Genomic DNA, 18,314 nt, shown 5'->3' on the forward strand with positions numbered 1-18,314 from the left:
AAATGAACAACGTTTAACAACTTGTAGCAAAAAGCGAAAAACTTGTGCAATCCATTTCAACTTTGAAGTAGCAATAAAATTGCCCCATTCGCAACTTCAGTTGTCCAGTTCGGACGATGTTTTCCTTGCCCCAAAAAAAGTGGCTCACAGTTTTGCCTAAAAATGTGGAGAAAGTTTACTTCAATTAGCATGAATTATGGACGCACAGCGAATGAAGGAATGAACGAAACCAACCTGAATGATGCTGTCGATTCAACATCGAGGACAATTTTGCCTTCTGTTCGCATTGCCCCATTAATTGAAAGGAAAAGACTTTCTTTCAAACAACACTTTTCAAACATGCTGTTTTTCCCCTCTACGGGAAAGGAAACTTCTTTCTCTTGTCATTATTAAAAAGAAGAAAAGAATATTCGTTCTGCATCGCGAACGATCACAATCGGCTTGTTCGCTTGTCAACACGACGATCGTCTAACCACAAGCAGAACATGGCAGCAGTAAAAAAATAATTTTTCAACGCACCAAAAACTCTTGCACCGAAAGAAAGAAAACAAAAAAAAATACTTTCCCACTCTGATCCTGAAGTCCTTCCGGAAGCAGGAAATGGATTTTCCATCGAAAACCACTCCGGCGTAGCTTCGGCAACGATGGAAATGGGACGTAGAAGTGCGACACGTTCGGTACGCTTTCGATGTTTCGATCATGCCAAACTGCCAAACAGCAACAACAACAACAACAAAAACCACCTCCACAATAGAGTGTGAAAGAAAAAGTGTGAGGAATCCGTTGCTGTTGCGGAACAACGCGGCGACAGCTTACCATGGGAATCGATTCTAGGGTGTGTGTGTTCGGCGGAGCGCGGAATACAAGCACATTCCGGTAGAATTTTTGCGGTGAAAAGCGTCTGTTATGGTGATTCCCAGCTGGAACTGGGCAGACTGTGCCAATGGGGCTGCAGATTCTGTTTCTCCACCAGACGAAAGGAAGTAAATTTAATTTGAAAGTAAATTTAATTCATCCATTGTTGACACCATTATTTGTTGGAATGGGAATGCATTGTAAACCGCGGGTGGGTAAGAACGGATGAAAGAAATGAGACATTCCTTTTGGGGTGTAGTGAAGAAAACGGAAAGACACAGGTTAAAACACAATTAACCCCTGATGAAATGTGATAATAAAAAAGGAATCGAGAAGTGAACAACGTGCAGAAAATGACTAAAATATAAAAGAATTGTATACAAGAAATTAGATGAAAAGAATTTATCGGAACTCTTAACACTCAAAAATAGAAATGAAAAATGAAAATGAAACTCGTGTACGTTGGATGAACAAAATAAGATATGAAATTGAAAGTAAGTTAACCACTAGCAAAGAATGAAAAAATACAAAAAAGAAAGTAAAATATAAAGATAAAAACCAAAGAAGAAGAAAAGAAAAATATCAAAGCAAAAAAAAAACAAATAAGTTACCGACATGGGAAAGAGGAAAGGAAATCCTAAATCAATTGTCATTAATAAAAAAACGAACGAAGCAAAACATAGCTTGTAGGTACAATAATTGACAACAAAACATACAAAACTGCAATGAATACCCGTTAATGTGTTCACAAAAAGTTACGCCAGTTGGCAAAAAAAAAACACATACAAAAGACTGACAAATGAAACAATTCGCAGAACATTATTCTTCACCCGCGAGTATCGCGAAGTATTTTTGGGTATCCTTGGCATTTCTGTTTTCATAATCCAATCACGTTCTTATGTCGAAAGCCAGCAAGAAGCTTCTCATCGCTTTCATAAGCACCCGACAATGCGTTGCGCTTTCCTTCTTTTTGATACACGAGAGAGGAGTATCTTTGCCTTTAAGAAAATCCAAAAACGGCGCACAGAAAACTGGTACTTGGTATGGCATAAAAACTCCACCGAAATGATAATATTAATCCGATTAAAACTGTTGTAAGCGAGATTCTTCCTGAGCTAGTAGCAAAAGGTTTATCTACGGGTGTTTTCCGTATCGCGAACGGATGTTTGAGCGGCTGAACTTTTACGCAGGTTCATCATTATTTTCTCCATCAATGCACCATATTATATCGCCGGGTCACAGGTCCAAAAGAAGTGAAGTGAACGACCAATGCGAGCAAAAAAAAAAAAAACAGAGCCAAAGTAATGGAATAACCCACGAAACGAAGGAAAAAAAACCGAACTACACAAAATCACGTCCATCCTTGTAAAAGCTTAGCTCTGTAACGGAAATTAAGTTAGGCTTTGCGTTGAAACCTCCTTGGAAGTAAGGATCTTGCGAGTGAGAGGACAGCAAAGCGAACAGATACCGCCAAGCCGCCCCAAGTAATGGGCGACCGTTCGACCGAGTAACACGAACGGCGAACGGCTCAAAAAATAGGCAACCGAAGCGACCATGTGTCAAGAATGGTAATGGTAAGCACTTCAACGCCACATGCTACGACCGAGAATCACTCACACGCACGCATACACCGACGACCCACATAGGCCACATACCCCATCAGATATTATCCTCCTGCGTGGGGGGCGGGGGCCTGGGCTGGGATGTCCCGTGTGTGAAGTGATGAGTGTGTCATGATTAAGACATCGCTTACCATCATCAGTACACACACGAGTCTGATAGTGATCTCTTTCACAGCTGGGGGTCCACAGTTCGTCTTTTTGCTACATTCTATGAAGGTTTTTCCACTCCTCTCTGCCACACGCCAAACCTCAGCACGGGCGGGCTATTGAGGTTGGACTCCACGTATTTCCGCAAACGCTTCGGGAAATCTTTCCCTCGGGAGCTTTTTTCAGTAACAAAAAAAGAAGCTCGTTTTGAAAAGACAACACAACAGGCCCGCAACACCGGTTGCGTCTAGCTGTTCGAAGTGGCTGGAAGGGCAGGCAAGGGTGAGCCAATGTAGGACAAAGCGAACGACGTACAAAATGGCTGTCCCCCCCACCCTTTATTCGGGACGATAGCGTAGGTTCGTCCTTCATTCGTTCACTTTTTTTTTTAATGTCACTGGGACAAATTTTGAAGATGCATTCATCGTCGCTTCCCGTACGGTGGTACGTGTGGTATCCACAAAAAGTGGAGAAGGGAGAACAAAACAAAAAAACTCCTCCCCCAAACACTGATGACGAAACAGCACCCATTACCATATACGCCAAGCTGAGCATCTCTCGAGCGTCTTTATGCTGTCGTGACATGCCCTACGGCATGACATCGTCACCCTTGTGTGTGTGTGTGTGTGTGGCGAGAAGCTAAGTGTGATGTGCCCTCCAATTCGGGGTAGGATCGGTGGTCTGCTTTGGTACGAGCAAAACGTGTCACTTTGTTGCTGGTTTGCATCACGCCCAGCATCTCCACCTCACATCGGGGCAAACGGAATCCATTTAATGGAGGCGCCTTGTCACTCACTCAACGCCAGTGGCTGCGTACTTGGGCATCGGATGGGCGGTAGCACGAGTGAAATAGAACTTTTCGGACTTTCGTTCGCAAAACGGCTGCAAAACGCAAAGAACGCCATGTCGCCAAGGCAGTGTGGATGACTCAATTTGCATAGATGACTGCGCCAGATAATGCGTCGTCCTCTTGGTTTTTGGGTTGCGTCTTCCCCGATATTACATCTACGTGTATGAATGAGCCCCAGCTTCGTTCACTTGCACGTCACAGCAACATATCATAAACCACCCGGTTCCCGGAGGGAACTAATTGATAAAAGTTAGGTACGGCACTAACGATACGAAAGTGTCATAGAGAACGTAAATGGAATTATAATTTTAGCACTTGCTTGATGGGCTGTGTACTATCGGGTTTTCCCGTAGCGAAGACGTGTGCCTTTCGTATCAGGTTTACCGCCTGTTTTGAAGATTTTGTTTTACTTGTTCCTGAACGATAGTCGCTACACAGAATCGCACTTTTTTTTTGGTAACTTTATAACAGTTCATTGAAGCCCAACCAGTTGGCCATAAATATTAATTTAAATGGCTTACTTACAACAAAAAATAACCACCTTCTCCATGAAACTAGATTGACCATAACCGGGTCAACTAATTTAATTAACGAGATTCTCATTGTCTAGCATCAGCTAAGATGTTTTATTGATTTAAATGCCTTTCTTTTGATCGGTTCGCTAGTCCAGCCTTCGCCACATCGAGCAGTTGTAACATCTTTATCCCTTCACGTCTAGCCATCGTCGTCGTTTCGTTTGCTTGAGAAGCAGTTAATTTCTGATTAAAAATTCCATTACGGCCAGGATGCTGTCCGGTGTGTATACCGGAGGGAATGAAACATTCGCCTACGAAAACCCGACCACTCGAGCCATATTTCAACCAAATTCAGTAAATGCCTTTGAAATATAGGCTCGTTGGAGCTATACAAAACCCAAAACACCAGCCTACACTGTGTGTGTGTGTGTGTCCTTTCTGCCCCTGTCCCGGCTCTAGTCGCACATTAATGACTATTGGAGCAAATTCCCATTTTTGGGAAATGGGGTGAAGGTGTCTATGAAGAGCGCGATACTGCCACGTTTTGCTAGAAATGGGCATGGATGGGCACAGAAAGTTCCACCATAAATAAGATCATAAATCAAAATTTAACTTTCACACCTTTCCTCGTGCGCCAGCTCGGTTGTGTTGGGGGGGTGGAAAATGTTGGCTAAAAAGGAAACAAAAACCAAATTCCGGGTTGATGTAATAATTTTTCGGTTGGATAGTTTCCAAATAGTTTACAACCCTTCTAGGTGTACAACTCGCAACTCCTGTTGTTTGAGTGTTTCGCCTTTTTTTTTTTGTTATTTACAAAATTTAGCGTCCCATGCTTGTAAACTCACGGCATGGTGCATTTAAATTGCATTTAAATATGCCACCTTGTTAGTACACCGTCCCCACAAAAGTGTGTTGTGTCACTAGTTTATGCACATTTAGATTTCACACCCCTTCGTGCTTTTATTTCCGGGTGCTGCAAAATAAATCACTCGTACGGTAAGCTACCGGCCAACTGGGGGAACGTGGGAGACAGTTTCCTGCACAGCAATTCGCATGCCCCGTAACGGTCCGCAACGCGGGCAAACACGGGTGAAGACGTCTATACGGAGGACAAACACGAATTACGACCGAAAATGGCCCCAACGTGGCACTTCGGTTACCACCGAAATGGGGCAATAAGCAGTTCCTTTAGCCGCCCCCAAAAAAAAACCCCAACTGTGTGTGTTTGCCCGCGATACCCAATGAGCTTCGTAATGTTCGTAACTTTTTCGCCGGAAACGACCGCCAACCGTCGGAACCACACGTCGTGCACATTAATCAATCCTTTTTTCCACACTCGCCCATGCTTACCGACCGGACGTTTCTTTTTCTTTTGCGCCTCTCGGGACGATCGAAGAGCGGGTATGAGTTCCGGAAGTAAAAGCACTCGAACGATTGCGAAACCTCCCGGAACATGGGACTGTAACAGACCCACGGCCACGACTGTCCCTTTCCGAAGTGGCACGATTTCACGGTTTGCTAGCTGCCAAATCCTGCACCGTAGGCAATCTTTCTTTACCACGCAAAAACACGTGTGATTGTCGTCACTTGAAGAAGCGATGGCTACTTACGAACCCACCGATTTGACCCCTGATCGCACACCACAAAGAATACAGGATTATGGCGATTGTTCAGCAATGGCATCGGATTACGATGCTAAATCTTTTTATATACCTTTTTACACGTGCAGCCACAGTACCGCGTCGCACACGTAATAAAGTCCGCGCGCGTATATGTATATAAAAATGTGAGTTCCCGCTCAAGCGAAAAACACACCCCGAACGCGATGAAATTTCCCGGTGGACTGGCCCGTTCGAAACGGGCAACCTACAGAAACCTACCGCAACCAGTAAAAAGGACACCGACGGAATGCCGAACGCGTGTCCGATCCTGCTGGCGACAATCATCTGTGCAGTAAAAACATTCACCCGAAGCATTGTCGGCGTGCTTGCGCAATAGCAGCAATTTGTGATGCTGCCCTCGTGTTGGCTGGCAACACTGTTCGTGAAATTTGGCGCTTCCTTTCTCCCGTAGCAAAAAAACGATAAAGTGGCGCCGCTAAGTTCCGTCCCTTAGTAGCTCTTAAGCGGCTGAACCAATGGCAATTCGACATGACGCTAGCTCTTAAGCGGCTGAACGCTTGCATGCTATGATAGCATGCAAGTTTTCCGTCCCCTAAAGCGGCGCCGCTTCATCATTTTTTTGCTACGGGGGCCCCGCTCATAAATATATGCCTGTAAATATATTTCCACATTTTATGTTCCGTTGCTTTTGACCAGCCGTGTTAAAACCACCCGCGTATACCAAAATTGAAAAGGTAAACAAATCTTATTTACCAAAAATATTTCACATCGCATGACCAACAACCCCGACAGTGTTCGAAAAAATACCGTGCAATGTGTCAGGGTTGCAGCAAACCCTAAGGAGGGCGGGGGGGACTACAAAAGTATTTAACCCCAAAAATCTTTTACTGAAATCTTTTACCACAATATCTTTTAGCGAAATAATTTTTAAACATCGTAAAGATGATACAAAATGTACGATTTTTGTTATGTGCACGTTGTTGTTCAATTTTGCTCGCTTTATTCATGAACAAATTCTCTGAACCTTGATCCTATTGATGGACCGTTCCCTTACCACAGTGCCTTTGTTGTTTATACAATTAATCAGTAAACGAAAGAAGGACGCGGTGTCAATCAGCAACAATTTGTATGTGAGAATAAAAGTCTGCAAAAGTCTGCCGCAAGATGAACAACAAGGATCGATACATAATCAACACTAATTTGGATAGACTTGTGAACAACACGAACTATAATGCATTGCGCTCGGAATGCATACAACGAAATATGCTCTCACAGACAATGGCGTCTCGTATCGAGGTGAGTCATTCAGATCGCTAGCCACCTGCTTTGTTGTACCGTGTTTACATACGCTTTATATTTGCTATCCCGCTAGGTTATGGCTCAAGATGAAATAACGCGACATAAAAAATTGTTCGAAAAAATTACGAAACGCGGTCCGAAAGCGTTCGATACGCTGTTGAGCATATGCCAGCAGATGTTTCCCAAAGCGTATTCCATACTGAAGCCTTCCTCGAACGACCATCAAATGCATTCCACGCACAATCCCCAGCGCGTACGATCGGTGAGCTGCAACGTGGCCCCGAAGGTGTACTCATACCGTGGCCAAGGTGATGTAGAGGATGGTAAAGCTAGCAACCTCGCATCAAACACGCTGGTCGAGGAAAGCAAACATGTGCTGGAAGTTTATCCCGACATTCTCCCGACATCGTTCTCCGTTAAGCTTTCCGCTGGCCCGACCGAAACGCACCCGAAAGTACCGGCATATCCGATGAAAAGTCGCAACCGGGGAGTTGCTTTCATTGTAAATGTGATCACATTTCTGAAGGATGTCCATCCCAAAAGAAATGGTGCCGATATCGATGGGAGAAATTTGATCTCTGTATTCCAGCAGCTGGGATTCGTTGTATTCTATTACGAGGACATTACGATGGGCGTAAGTACGATTGTGACACTTTGCTGTATGGGTCTCTTTTTTAACGTGTGTTGTATTTGCAGGATTTGAAGGAACTGTTGATACAGTTGAAAGATTCGGAACACTTGTCCTGCGATTGCTTTGCCTTTTACATACTTTCCCATGGAGATCATCGGAAGGGCAGTGATTACATTTTCCTGCACGACAATTCAGTTCTGCGCGTCGAAGATCTGCTGACCGAGTTCAATACCGTTAACTGTACCAAATTGATTCGCAAACCGAAATTGTTCTTCATTTCAATTTGTCGGTACGTGCTGATCAACGTTTAAGGTTAACGATAAGGTTTGATTGAAAGTATGTTTTAATTCAATTTCATTCATTTCAGTGGCGTGCAATCCGATTTAGGATCGTACCGTTTGTCAACGAATACGGAGAGCGATGGGATGATTGATTTGAAGAAACCATTACCATCGAACATTGCCACCTACTGTGACATGCTCGTGTGTTATGCGACGGTGCCAGGATTTGCCGCACATCGCGATACCAACACGGGTTCATGGTTTGTCGAAAGTATGTGCAAAATTTGGTCAGAACATGCACACGATACGGATGTGGAGATACTGATGAAGCTGGTTGGTGAATATGCTGCCACTTATCGTACGGAGGCAGCCGCATTGCAGACCATCTGTACCGAGCAGAGAGGATTTTTCAAACAACTGTACTTAAATCCTGGCTATTATGAGTATCCTTCGGAATTGTGAATATTTAATTCCTATCGGGAAGAAATCACTTATAGAGAAAAATGCGTCAGACGGTAGGAGTAGCATTTTTTCTTCATGTATGTGAATGGTTTTTTTTTTCTTATATGTACTCTAGTGCCTTACATGTAGAGAAGGTGATATTTCAAAACTTTACTTTCTTTTTTTATAAATCCTGCCAAGAAATACATAAACTTAATGTACTACAACAGAAGACAGTATAATATCAACATATGTACAATGTTAGCATTTTGTGCGAGAAAATTTTCATTGCAATAAAACTTCTTTAGTCTAATTGATTGATTTGAAGAATGATTGTATTCAAACAATATTAAACAGCTCTTGCGCACAAGGATGTCCACTTTAAAACATTTAATAAACCCCAAAACCGGGAGACTGTCGCGTTTTAATTGTGCAGCACTGTTTCTGAAAGGATATCCCAAGGTCTGTGTAATATAAAATCCCAACTATTATGTCCAACACGGTTCCAGTGTGCATTTGGATTGATGCGCCCACTTTGACAGCTGTTCTGACAACAACAAACTTTGGAAAATACGCGCGAACATAAATTGTCAAAAGGAGTCAAAAAGTTTGCAGAACGAAGAATTGGAATGTTGTGAAGAAAATTTCTCTTTCATAGTGAAAAATTACCATAAACATAGTGAAAAGTGCAGAAACCGTTGACGGGGCAAAAGATTCTTTCTTGATTGGTGACCTCATGTGATGGTACCACGTTTATTTTCCCTGTGTTTTGGCTGACGTTGCATCTCCGATTTCGTTGCGGTGCTCAAGACGGACAGTATCACCATTCTCAGTTCGATATGGTACGGTTCTAGTGTTTGTTGGCACGAATGCATACGAAAGCAGGGTTATGATGATGGCAGCGGAGACAAGTACCAAGCCATGCCTGAATGACATACAGGTACACAAGCCCGAATCAGTCGCATCCGTTTCGTCATCATCATCATCATCCGACTCTGCCCTGTCGACCGCATCGGGAAGAGCACTTTTGTCGCTGTCCAAAACGGAGCTCGATCGGCTAATTGCAGAGAACATGACATCGGTGTTAAAAACACTCAAGAAACGGAAACACGCCAAAAAACACGCACGTTTAAGGCAAGCTGCTGCTGCTGTTGCGGAAGATGCAATTCCGATAGCAGCTGATAAGAAAGAAGAAGAGGATTCAATTCGACCAAGTGTACAAACAGAAGCGAAGATGAATCGCAAAGTGAAAAAAGGTGAGTTGCAAGCTGTTTTACATTCACTTTTTGTTATGAGATACTTACCAATCTTTTATTAAATCAATTAAACAGAATCGCATAACCGCAAGAGTGGAAAATCTCGAAAAAAGAATGGTCGAGACGATGATGTACAAACGGAGTTAGAATCGAAAACGAAACCTCCACAGCATAGCTTAAAGGAAGTGCAACCAGATGCGAAACAGGAGAGTACGGCTGTTACCATGCTACCGTCGACCAATGGTGTTTGCAATGGGCAATCCGTAGAAAAAACTGGCAAAGAAAATAAAACGATTAACGCTTTCCAGCTGATGATGAAAGCACGCTCCAAATGTATCGGTTCCAACTCTCCCGGCAAAGAGCGGGAGGTTCGCGAGCTAAGTCCCTCCCAGGAGCTGGCACGCGAGAAAAAAGTCATACGCAATTTGCAGCTGCAACAGTGGGCTAGCGAGAAGGGAGCGGGCAAACGACGGTTGCAAGAAGAGGCCGAAGAAGATTACATTGAGCATCAGATGAAAAAGCGTGCTAAAAGACTGAAGAAACTCATTGGCAACATGAATGGAGATACGGAGGAAAAAGCGCCACCCGAAGAGAAGGAAGTGGTTGTTACTTTAGAAGTTCCGGATTCACCCGTGCGATCTCCGAAAGTTAAAGAACGAAAACAAAACCCTAAACAAACACCGAAGCAAACACCAATCGAAAAAAAGGCGGAAGAGATAAACGAAGCTGGTAAGAAAAAACGAAGTCGTCTACCGCGGAAAGGTGGTGTCACAGCTGTGGAGGAAACGACTGAACAGAAGGTGAAGGTAAAAGTCGAAGCCACTTCTGAGGATGAGTTTCTCGTGCAGTTATCCTCACCGCGAAAGAAAAAGGACAGTTTGTTGGGATATTTCGCGAAACTAACACCGGAAAGCAAAACGCGCCATTGTTCACCATCAACGGGAAAAGCGCAGAAAGCTTTATCATCGCACAGTACCACCCCGGTCGTTACCGTTTTGATCGATGATGGAAATAGCAACGACATGAGCGCAAACACACCGCCCTCGCGTCCCCGGCGATCGTGTGCGAATCGGATTAAAGATTATTCCGCCTTCGAGAAGTACAGTCCGGCGAAGGAAGAGCAGAAAAGCAGTGGCTCCACGAAACCATCGATCGTAACACCGCTGAAAATCATCAACGTTCAATCACCAAACGCGATGAAGGTGGTCAAGAGTCCTTCGTTACGAATGTTTTCCTCCGGTGGTGCTGGTGAAAATGGGAAGAGCACAGTTTCGGCAAGCGATTGGCCATCAACACCAAAATCAGCGTTGAAATTAGCACCAGTGTTTTCTCGTCCTTTGGGTGGCAAATCGCAACAAGCGCCGCAGGAAGATCCGGAAAAGGTACGCGCACGGCAGCTGTTCCTTATGTCGGGAATACCGGAAAAGCTGCGCCAAGAGATGGACAAGCGTACCATGTACGAAGAGTACATACTGAACGAATCAAGCGTGTTTCCTTTAGTAAGTCACATTACGCAGGCGGAGAAACGGATGGCTGTACGGCAGATTGCGAATTTCGATCGAAGCTCTATCAAGTTGCGCCCGATCGAGATGGAATCGCCACCGACAAAAAGCACGCTAAAAAGCGTTAAAAAACGTAAGATTCGATTGGGAATGTTTACCGGTTGCAGTGAGTACGATTACGAAGAAGCGATCGAGAAATGCATCCAATTGATCGAAACCGATGGCAAACAGGAAGCCGTCAACGTGGAAGATGAGCTCCCGGAGGTAGAACACGTAAAGGACATTGTGCGCGATTACAAGCAGCGCTTTCCGCACTTTCCCGTGTTCCGATGTTACAAGCAATTCCGTGCCGTCTACCAAGATCATCAGCAACGGCGGGCGCACGGTGGGGAAACGCAGGAACACGGCACAGATTCTATGCCGTTGGATGTCAGCTTTGAAATCATTGAATCGACGCCAAGCTGCAGGAATGGTGAAACATTGTTTACGGAAAAGTATAAACCACAAAACACGGAACAGATCCTAATCAACTTCTCGCCGGCGAACATGTTAACGCAGTTTCTATCCCTCTGGAAGGATGATACCGGAAGCCAGAAACGTTCGAACGAAACGACAAGCCAAACCGGACACTATTTCCTTTCGACTGAAAAGGATGACGAAGATTTTCTCATCTCCAACGACAGTAACTCTTCATCGTGCGGGCCCGGTTCGAATGTTTGCAATCATATCGTGCTGGTGGGACCACCGGGATGTGGCAAAACATCGAACGTGTATGCCGTAGCGAACGAGATGAACTTTAACGTGCTCGAACTGAATGCCAGCAGTCGACGGAAAGGCAAAATCATTCTGCAGGAACTGTTGGAAGCGACCCAGAGCCACCAGGTGCGACAAAAAACCGAACGATCCAATTCGACCGATGGAATGCTGGTAAATGGGGCCGCCCACCAGAAGGGACGTAAAAAGAATGGTCTAAGCGGTTTGTTTAGCTGTCTCGAACGAAGGCCATCGTGTACCGAAAGCAATGGGAATGGGTCGAAAAAAATGTCCCTCATACTGATCGAAGATGCGGACATTGTGTTCGAGCAGGATGATGGATTTCTGGCGGCAATTAATTCCCTGATTGCGACCTCGAAGCGTCCGATCGTGCTGACCACCACGAACCCATCCTGCACCCATATGGCCCGTTACATGGCACGCAACAATGTCATCCGTTACGTTGCGCCGGGTATTGGGAATGTGGCCAAATTCTTCTCATTGCTTGCACTGGTCGAACGGATACCGATCGATCAGCACGATATCGGACGATTGTACGCCCACAATGGCAAGGATATGCGGAAAACGTTGAACGAGCTTCAGTTTTTCATCCAAAGCGGGGGCGATATGGAACGCTTTCCGTCTGCCGCGGACGACCGGAACGATCTGCACGCCGCGGACAGGGAAGAATTTAACGGCCAGACACTTAATGAAACGCGCGAGGAAGATGACGATGGTGAACAGATGGGTGGTGAAGATTCACCGCAAAGATCGTCCGGGCGTAAGAAGGTATCGAAAACTGTCCAAAAGACACGATTGGCAAAGCGCCATCACGGTACACTGTACGAACTGTTCACGCGAAATCAAAACGAATCGATAGTGCTTCGCATTCCGTTGGATTTTAATGTGCTCTGGTGTAATATGGAACTGGTGCTAAGCACGGCAAAAATTCCGACCGATGTCGGCCCCGATTCGGGTAAAGGGAAGCGAACCGACAAGCGTGGGAAACGGGCCAGTATCGTGCGGAGTAAAAGCAACCAACCTGCGGATGAGTTAATATGCGACGAGTTGAGTGCGCTGTACGAAAACATAAGCCGCGCGGAAGCGGAATGGGGTGTGACGCAACGGAACAGAATACGCTACGGGAAGAATGTACAGGATGAACAGCAGCAGCAGCAGCTAGCCCATGAGATAGGTCATGCGCTCGTGGAAGGATCATGGATCGAATGGTTTAGCAAACGAAATGATCCGCACAGTGAGACGAAAGGCGCAAGAAAGACGACCAACGGGGAGAAAGGAATAGGAGCGAAAGCGTACGATGCGTTGCGGAAACTGGAACAAGAACCACGGTAAGTACGGCACACAGGCCTATCGATCGTTTATAAATCGATCCTCACGCGTGTCCCTTTTTTTAGGCAAACAATAGCATCGCACATTGGCGTAAGCGGTATACGGTCACGCGTGACCGTTTGCGATTACGAACCATTTCTGCGTCAAATCTGCCGTCACGAGCGGGACCGTTCTTCGATGGAACGGCGTGGCAGCCGGTTCTATCACTATCTGCGTAATTTTACCAGCACAAACGGAACAGTGCTGCAACCGATCGACCGATCTACCGCGACGATGATGATAAAACCGGGCGGCGGATTTAGTGTCGATCATTTTGATGCGCTCAGCCATTGCTTCGAGGAGCAACCATCGGTACCGCAGACGACGCAAACCGTAACACTAGATGTAGAAAAATGAGCCAAACCACAGCTAAAGTCATTTGTGGCGTGGGGAAAAAACGGAAGGATAATACAGTACGGTAGTCGAACGCGTAGGATTAGTGATTGATAGTAAGGAAAAAGCACACAGTGTCGGGCGTATGTGTATCGTTTAGAAATTAATTTTATCATATCAATAGCGATAACATTTACTACAGGCTAGTTCCACTAAAATAGCATGTATATTGCACAAAACTGTCCATGGGAACTAGTGAGGTTTTCGCGCTTTACATACTTCTATACTTAGCTCGCATTATCTGTGTTTTGTTTCACTCTCTTTCTCTCTTTTATTTGTTTGCGGTCGGCAGTGGTGTTTTACATACCACCGACACGAGAGTTGTTACTTTTTTTTCCCGGGTCTATGTTTTTTTGTGTGTGTTGTTGTTTGCGGCGGTAAAAAGAAATTGTGCGTAAAATGCACCATCGAGGGTACGAGTTTGAATGGAAAGAAGGTAGATAAGCAAAAGGAAACGAAAATGAAATAGAACAAAAATGAATTCACACACGCACGCATTGCTCCACATTAAATCGACTTTAAAGGGTTGGAGAGGGGGGAATTGTAAGAGGAGGGGGGAGTACGATCATGTTGTGAATTAAATGCGAGTGTATGGAGCGAAAATGTAGAAAATAAAATCAAACTTAGCTAAATGTGTTAAAACGAAAATATTTAGTACACCTCTTTTTCTCTCTCTCTCTCTCTCTCTCTCTCGCACATTGCTCCTTATAAACTCCCTGTTAATTATGAATATTTCCCTTCCATTTAAATAAGAGCGCAACAGCATTTGTTTAGGATTAGAATGTTAGTACATGAGCTACGCATTTGGATGTAGACGTGTTTTACGCGTAGTGGATTCTTTTTTTTCTTGAATAAACAACGCGCGTACACGCGCTACGTATCTATTTCTCAATACACCTACACATGTCTACGAAACTAGGACATCTATTTACAGGACCACGAAAGTGTTTTCTTTTTCTGAGCTTAGTTGCCAGCGTCGTCCAGTACGAGAGAAGCTGCATTCCCGCATCATTAGAACGGATTAACCAGCTCCGTCTGCTGATGGTGATGATGGCGCTCCGATCGAAGCTGCTTTATCTGCAACCTTTCTCCACCGTTCACGTGGTACGAGATGGTGGTCGTTGTAGTGGTATCGGGCATCATACCGGCGACTACCTCACCACCACCACCACCACCGCCCACCGCTATTGCACCGCCGCGCAATGGATCGCGACGCTTCCGACTGTCGCGTATCATGTTTTGGCGCGAATGTTTGATGAAGCTCTGAATGGCGGCAAAGATTGGTTTTTGATTCGCTTCCGCTTCCCCTGCACTTTTGCCGAGGTTCAGTGTTTTTGTCAGCAAATCGATGATACCCAAACTGTTGCCGAATACGTACTTAGTATACTCTGTCGGAACGTTTAATAAGACGTTAGAGGGATCGGTACGGTAGAAGCGCAATTGCTGTGTACTTACGTCCATTAATGGCCGATTTACCGCTCCAACTGAACTGGCACAGAACTTCGTAGGTGACGAGCGCCTCCATCATACGCTTAATGTTCCGCTGGAATGGTTGAGAGTTGTGTATTTCCTGGTGTAATCGAATCATCTGCACTCGGAACGGGAAAAGAAAAGGCACAATTTAGTTAGCTGATTAACCGAATACGGAAGCTTTCCCATGGGAAATTTTCCACCTACCATCTGCAGCAGGAACTGCTCATTATCGGTACAGTGATCGTTCAGGTCGAGAAAATCGCTCACGGTTCTGATCGGTAGTTCCGGTATTTCGGGGAATGTATCGAGCAGCTGATTGCTACCACCGTTTGCACTGCTCGCCAGCGTTAGCTGCTGTGCCTGGGTCGGTAGTGTTGGTGGTGTTGGCGGTGTCGGTGACGGTGACGACACCTTTACCGCTGGTGGTGGTGAAGCTTCCGGCTTGACATGCGCCACCGTCGACGGTTCAGCGAATTGATAGTAATGTGTGTTGGCGGTGCTGCGCGCTTCTTTGGCGAGTGTGCCGACCCGCGATGGGTGCTGATGGGCGATGGGTGACGTAGACGTGTGGAACACGCTAACCGGTTGTACCTGTACCTGCTGGGCAGCGGATGGATTTTGGGCCGGCGCAGTCGTCGAGGCGAGGAAGATCGTTTTCGGTTGAATGGAGGGCGAAGTTGAAGCAGTGGAAACGTGGTGCGGGTGCTGCTGTGATACCACGGTTAGAGAAGCAACCGGAACAACCGTCTCGTTCTCGGTGGACATGGTCGTAAGTACCTGTTGCTGTTGTTGCTGCTGCTGTTGATGCTGTAGCTGAGCAGCCTGATTAGCTAGTTCCGCTTCATCTTCAAACTTGCCGATAAACAGCGAAATGATTCTTGTCAATCCGTCCACCTTCGTTTCCACCCGGTTAAGGTTCTGATTGACCAGATGCACCTCGCGCTGCAACGATTTAATCCGTTCCTCTATGATTTGGTACCGTATTTCATTACCATCGGCCGTGCCTGTACCGTCCTGGACAGCAGTTGGATCTTCCTGCTCTTCGGCGATCGTTTCATGATCTTCAGCCGCCGTTTCGACCTCCTCGGTCGTTAGCATCGCGTCCGGTCCCACCTCGGACACGTCCGCGTCCTCCGTTAGCGAAATGTCCGGTTCCAGCTTCATCGCGACGGAACCATCCGGCAGGTCGTAGCTCTTGAAAAACCGCTCACTGTCCCCGGTGGTGTAATCCTCTTCGCCGGTCGCAACGAGCCCGTTCGTACCGGCCGCTAGCAGCGCTGCTGATGCTCCCCGATGCAGATGGACGCGTACACTCGGGGCCATCATCAGGCCCCTACTATCCCCTGGTTGCTGGTCGACGATGCAACCCCGCTCCAATCGTCGGTTGCGATATTTCGAGTGCGTCTTCAGATGCTTCATCAGCCGGTACTGCTCGCGGAAGGCTTTGGCGCAATGTTTGCACTTAAATGGCCGCTCGCCCGTGTGCACCTTCAGATGGTACGACAGTGTGTTGGAGCGTGTGAACAGTTTCCCACAGTACGTGCATTCATAGTTGCGGTCCGTTTCGACCTCGTCGTTCGTCGAACGGGGCGCGTTCAGCTCGGCCGCCATAACGCTCGCTATGTTCGGATCATTTGGAACGGTGTTGGACTCGACGTGATCGTCGTGCTCGGACGTATTCACCACCTCGATCCCTTCCGCACCGTTCATGATTGCGTTGATCGTTTCCTGCAGCAATGGATCATCGTCCGTCTGCATCATGTGCAGCTTGTCCACGCTGGTCGACTCATCCACGACGGATGTTGGACCATGCTCGGGCTCGTGCAACGCTTCCCGCTGTGTTTCATCCTCATCCTCCTCCTCCTCTTCCACTTCCTCTTCCTCCTCATCCTCCTCCACCTCTTCGTCTTCGTCTGCGACGTCAACCTCGTCCGCTTCCGGGTGGGATAGGCTGCTTCCCGTCGTACTGCTACCGCTGGAGCTGCTCGTGCTGGTGCTGCTATTGCTGTTACTGCTGCTGCTGCTACTACTACTACTGCAATGGGCCGTTTCGGTAGCACCCACAGAATCCACAATCATCATCGCGCCCGTCTCGTTATCTTCGTCCGGGTTCGCCGCGTAGCACCGCATCTTATCATCGACGGCGACCGATGGCGTCGTCTGCGTTTCCATATTGTTGTGGTTCGTTGCGCTGGCAAAATCAATAGCAGGCAAATCGTTTTCATCCTTATCAGCTACATCGTACTTATTATTATCGCCATCCTCACCGTCGACGGTGACGGTGCCATTCGCCAGGGTAACGGTGATTCCGCTCATCAGCGGAACCGCCGATACCGACTGATGGTGGTGGTGTTCGATCGATGCCGAAACATCCTCCACAACCACCATCTCCCCTGCGGTGGCAAGTGCATCGGCCGTACTCATGATGGAACTTTCCATCGCTGTCGATTCGGATGGTACCGTGGTTGCGGTGGTGTACAAATTGGGGTTTGCGTTTCTTTTTAAACCAAGCGTATCCCTACGTATCCGTGTCATCATCCGACGCTTTGCTCCCGGCACTCTATCAACAGGCATTTCGACAGCAACAGCGGACTGCCCTTTGACGCATTGCCATTATCGGAATCCGTACTATAGAACAAAATTGCACCTCTTCGGAAGCTGCCGTTGCACAGAGTTTGTCGTCTTTACCGAAATTACACTAAACTAACCTACGCACTTTAAACGTGTTTTTGGAAATGTACTATTTTGTCCTTAACGCGCACAATCGACACGACGTTGCACAAACAGCTATGACGACGACGATGACAACGACCGTACCAACTAATGGGTTGTCCTTGCGGTCGGTGTAATCGGATGATAGCAGTGTGTGGTTTTTTTTTGCACGTCGCAAAATACGTAACCTGAACTTAGTTAACCGTACTGGGATGGAAGTTGTTGTTTGTGGATTATGCTCAAACTTATTTAGCCCGACTACAATGCTGTTTGCCACTACACATTGATAAGACCATACCTGTGGAATTGTGGTAGGAAAGAAAAACACATCTATTTGCTGCTTACGATACGTTTTTTCTTCGTCACGACCACTAAATATGTTGTTTTTTTCGTCTGTGTTGTTTTTCTATGAAAACGATAAAAACGATCAAAGCTGTCAGACGTGTTAAAACTTCACCGATGATTAAGGTTTATGGCGGAGAGGGTTGAGTACTTGAGAGAACTTTTTACAGAGTGATATTTCAAAATGAACGTTATTAATCGAACAATTTCAAACTGACCAAGGAGGATTTT

General features: G+C 46.2%; 4 protein-coding genes across 5 annotated transcripts in view; 2 read left to right on the forward strand and 2 right to left on the reverse strand.

Annotated features, from left to right (window-relative positions):
- Positions 1-5,865, reverse strand: part of LOC125771431 (uncharacterized) — a 133,410-nt gene extending 127,545 nt beyond the window's left edge. Inside the window, exon 1 of one of the 2 annotated variants that reach the window (XM_049442045.1) lies at positions 5,703-5,865. The gene's annotated coding sequence lies outside the window, so the exon portion shown is untranslated. Of the gene's footprint in view, positions 1-5,343; positions 5,578-5,702 lie in introns of those variants that run through there. The other variant, XM_049442047.1, reaches the window with a different exon arrangement.
- Positions 5,866-6,657: 792 nt separating this feature from the next.
- On the forward strand, positions 6,658-8,576 carry LOC125771473 (caspase Dronc). The gene is made up of 4 exons (XM_049442137.1): positions 6,658-6,907; positions 6,984-7,544; positions 7,607-7,830; positions 7,909-8,576. The coding sequence occupies exons 1-4, from the start codon at positions 6,776-6,778 to the stop codon at positions 8,282-8,284; spliced, it is 1,293 nt and encodes a 430-aa protein (XP_049298094.1). The 5' UTR covers positions 6,658-6,775; the 3' UTR covers positions 8,285-8,576.
- Positions 8,577-8,849: 273 nt separating this feature from the next.
- On the forward strand, positions 8,850-13,556 carry LOC125771427 (ATPase family AAA domain-containing protein 5). Its single transcript, XM_049442036.1, has 3 exons — positions 8,850-9,519; positions 9,595-13,123; positions 13,190-13,556. Exons 1-3 carry the CDS (start codon positions 9,153-9,155, stop codon positions 13,518-13,520), a joined length of 4,227 nt encoding a protein of 1,408 aa, XP_049297993.1. The 5' UTR covers positions 8,850-9,152; the 3' UTR covers positions 13,521-13,556.
- Positions 13,557-13,973: 417 nt separating this feature from the next.
- Positions 13,974-18,210, reverse strand: LOC125771437 (zinc finger protein 236-like). Its single transcript, XM_049442060.1, has 3 exons — positions 15,234-18,210; positions 15,012-15,144; positions 13,974-14,944 (listed from the first exon to the last, which is right to left on the reverse strand). The coding sequence occupies exons 1-3, from the start codon at positions 17,601-17,603 to the stop codon at positions 14,568-14,570; spliced, it is 2,880 nt and encodes a 959-aa protein (XP_049298017.1). The 5' UTR covers positions 17,604-18,210; the 3' UTR covers positions 13,974-14,567.
- Between the last annotated feature and the right edge of the window lie 104 nt (positions 18,211-18,314).

Source organism: Anopheles funestus, chromosome 3RL, assembly GCF_943734845.2.
Source record: "Anopheles funestus chromosome 3RL, idAnoFuneDA-416_04, whole genome shotgun sequence".
NCBI lineage: Eukaryota > Metazoa > Arthropoda > Insecta > Diptera > Culicidae > Anopheles > Anopheles funestus.